At 33.4% G+C, this 1,324-nt stretch overlaps 1 protein-coding gene across 1 annotated transcript; it reads right to left on the bottom strand.

Annotated features, from left to right (window-relative positions):
- Positions 1–6: 6 nt before the first annotated feature.
- Positions 7–1,318, bottom strand: LOC112461019 (cyclin-C-like). Its single transcript, XM_025026034.1, has 3 exons — positions 948–1,318; positions 590–841; positions 7–512 (listed from the first exon to the last, which is right to left on the bottom strand). The coding sequence occupies exons 1-3, from the start codon at positions 1,144–1,146 to the stop codon at positions 310–312; spliced, it is 654 nt and encodes a 217-aa protein (XP_024881802.1). The 5' UTR covers positions 1,147–1,318; the 3' UTR covers positions 7–309.
- Between the last annotated feature and the right edge of the window lie 6 nt (positions 1,319–1,324).

Below are 1,324 nucleotides of genomic sequence, written 5' to 3' on the forward strand. Positions count from 1 at the left end.
ATTGGATTAAATTGTAATAATCATTTAACTGTGGCATGTATAATTCTCGTCCATACGCTATATCGAGTATCAAGTACACAGAAATATCAAATAATTCTGCAATATTATTATTTGGACATATTTTGAAACATAGCTTTATGTATGGATTAAGACATACTTTTACGCAGATATAAATGCAGAACAATATTCGTTGTCAATTCTATGTATGTCTGATAGTGATATATGTTGGGAAAAAGGATAGATTTTTAATCGAAGCAGTTCACTGCATTAGCACGAATCCCAGACATTCGGCGAATCAAGAACTTGCTGTCAACGCTGTGGCGCTGCTTTTGGTTTTGGCATTTTAGCTAATATTGCCGGCATCTCGTTCTTTTCGTCATATTTTTTCCACAATTCATATAAATTTATTATGTACCGTGCTATCTCTTGAATCTTTTCCATATCTGCGTTTAATTCCGCAAACCACGATTTGAGATCTTTCTGCAATATCACGCAAGCTATTTGCAAACAGCCTGTAAAGGAAAATATATTGTCATTAAGTTTCCTCGTGATATTGAAGCATTAAGAAAAACGATTACTTGTATCTTACCAATAGCTATTTGATAAGGTGGATATAACAAACATACGTCCGTTCTTAGACTGTCATTAATAATACGCCACGCAAGCATAAGTAGCTGATCATCTGGTCCCACATCCTGAATTAATGTTAACAAAGGACGGTATGGTTGATATACTATCAAACAACAGTCCAAATGTTCCAAAAGATAAAACTCACACTCCAAGATATGATTTGTACGATATGGAAATTCCTGCGAATACGCATAACTAAATTTGTTCTTAACTAAAAAAAAAAAAAAAAAAATAAACACGACATTAATCAAACCGTTTAGTTAGACACAAGTCCCCAACAAACTGTAACAGTGGATTCAATATATCATGGAACTTACTTACATTTCCCATTGTCGATATCAGTCTACTATTAGAAATTACTCCAAACTCTTCTACTTTTGATGCCAGAAAGACTGTAGTAGGAGCTAATAATAGAGGGTCTATGCATTTTAAGCTATTGCGAGCATAAAATCTTTTAAAATAGACTGTCGCAGTAGCTACCACTTGTTGCCTCAATTTTAACTGTTCACCTATCATCTGTATCACTAGTGACAGGATTTATGTATGAATGTAGTTACAGATTATGTTACACATAGCATATGCTTGTACGTGGTAATATATACGACAAAATGTAACACAGTCTTCCCTACTTATGAACGATAAATTACAGCTTGGTAAATGTTAAATCCTCGTTTTAATGAATTTAATAATTCAC

The sequence above is a fragment of the Temnothorax curvispinosus genome, unplaced genomic scaffold (genome assembly GCF_003070985.1).
Source record: "Temnothorax curvispinosus isolate PA1 unplaced genomic scaffold, ASM307098v1 QBEX01010993.1, whole genome shotgun sequence".
In the NCBI taxonomy this organism is placed as follows: domain Eukaryota; kingdom Metazoa; phylum Arthropoda; class Insecta; order Hymenoptera; family Formicidae; genus Temnothorax; species Temnothorax curvispinosus.

Bases quoted from the DNA above. Each gene is read 5' to 3' on its own strand.
- LOC112461019 (XM_025026034.1), bottom strand. From the start codon at position 1,146: ATGATAGGTGAACAGTTAAAATTGAGGCAACAAGTGGTAGCTACTGCG. The intron at 842-947 runs GTAAGTTCCATG...TTTTTTTTTTAG, and splicing joins ATCGACAATGGGAAATGTAA to TTAAGAACAAATTTAGTTAT. The intron at 513-589 runs GTAAGATACAAG...TTTCCTTTACAG, and splicing joins ACCTTATCAAATAGCTATTG to GCTGTTTGCAAATAGCTTGC.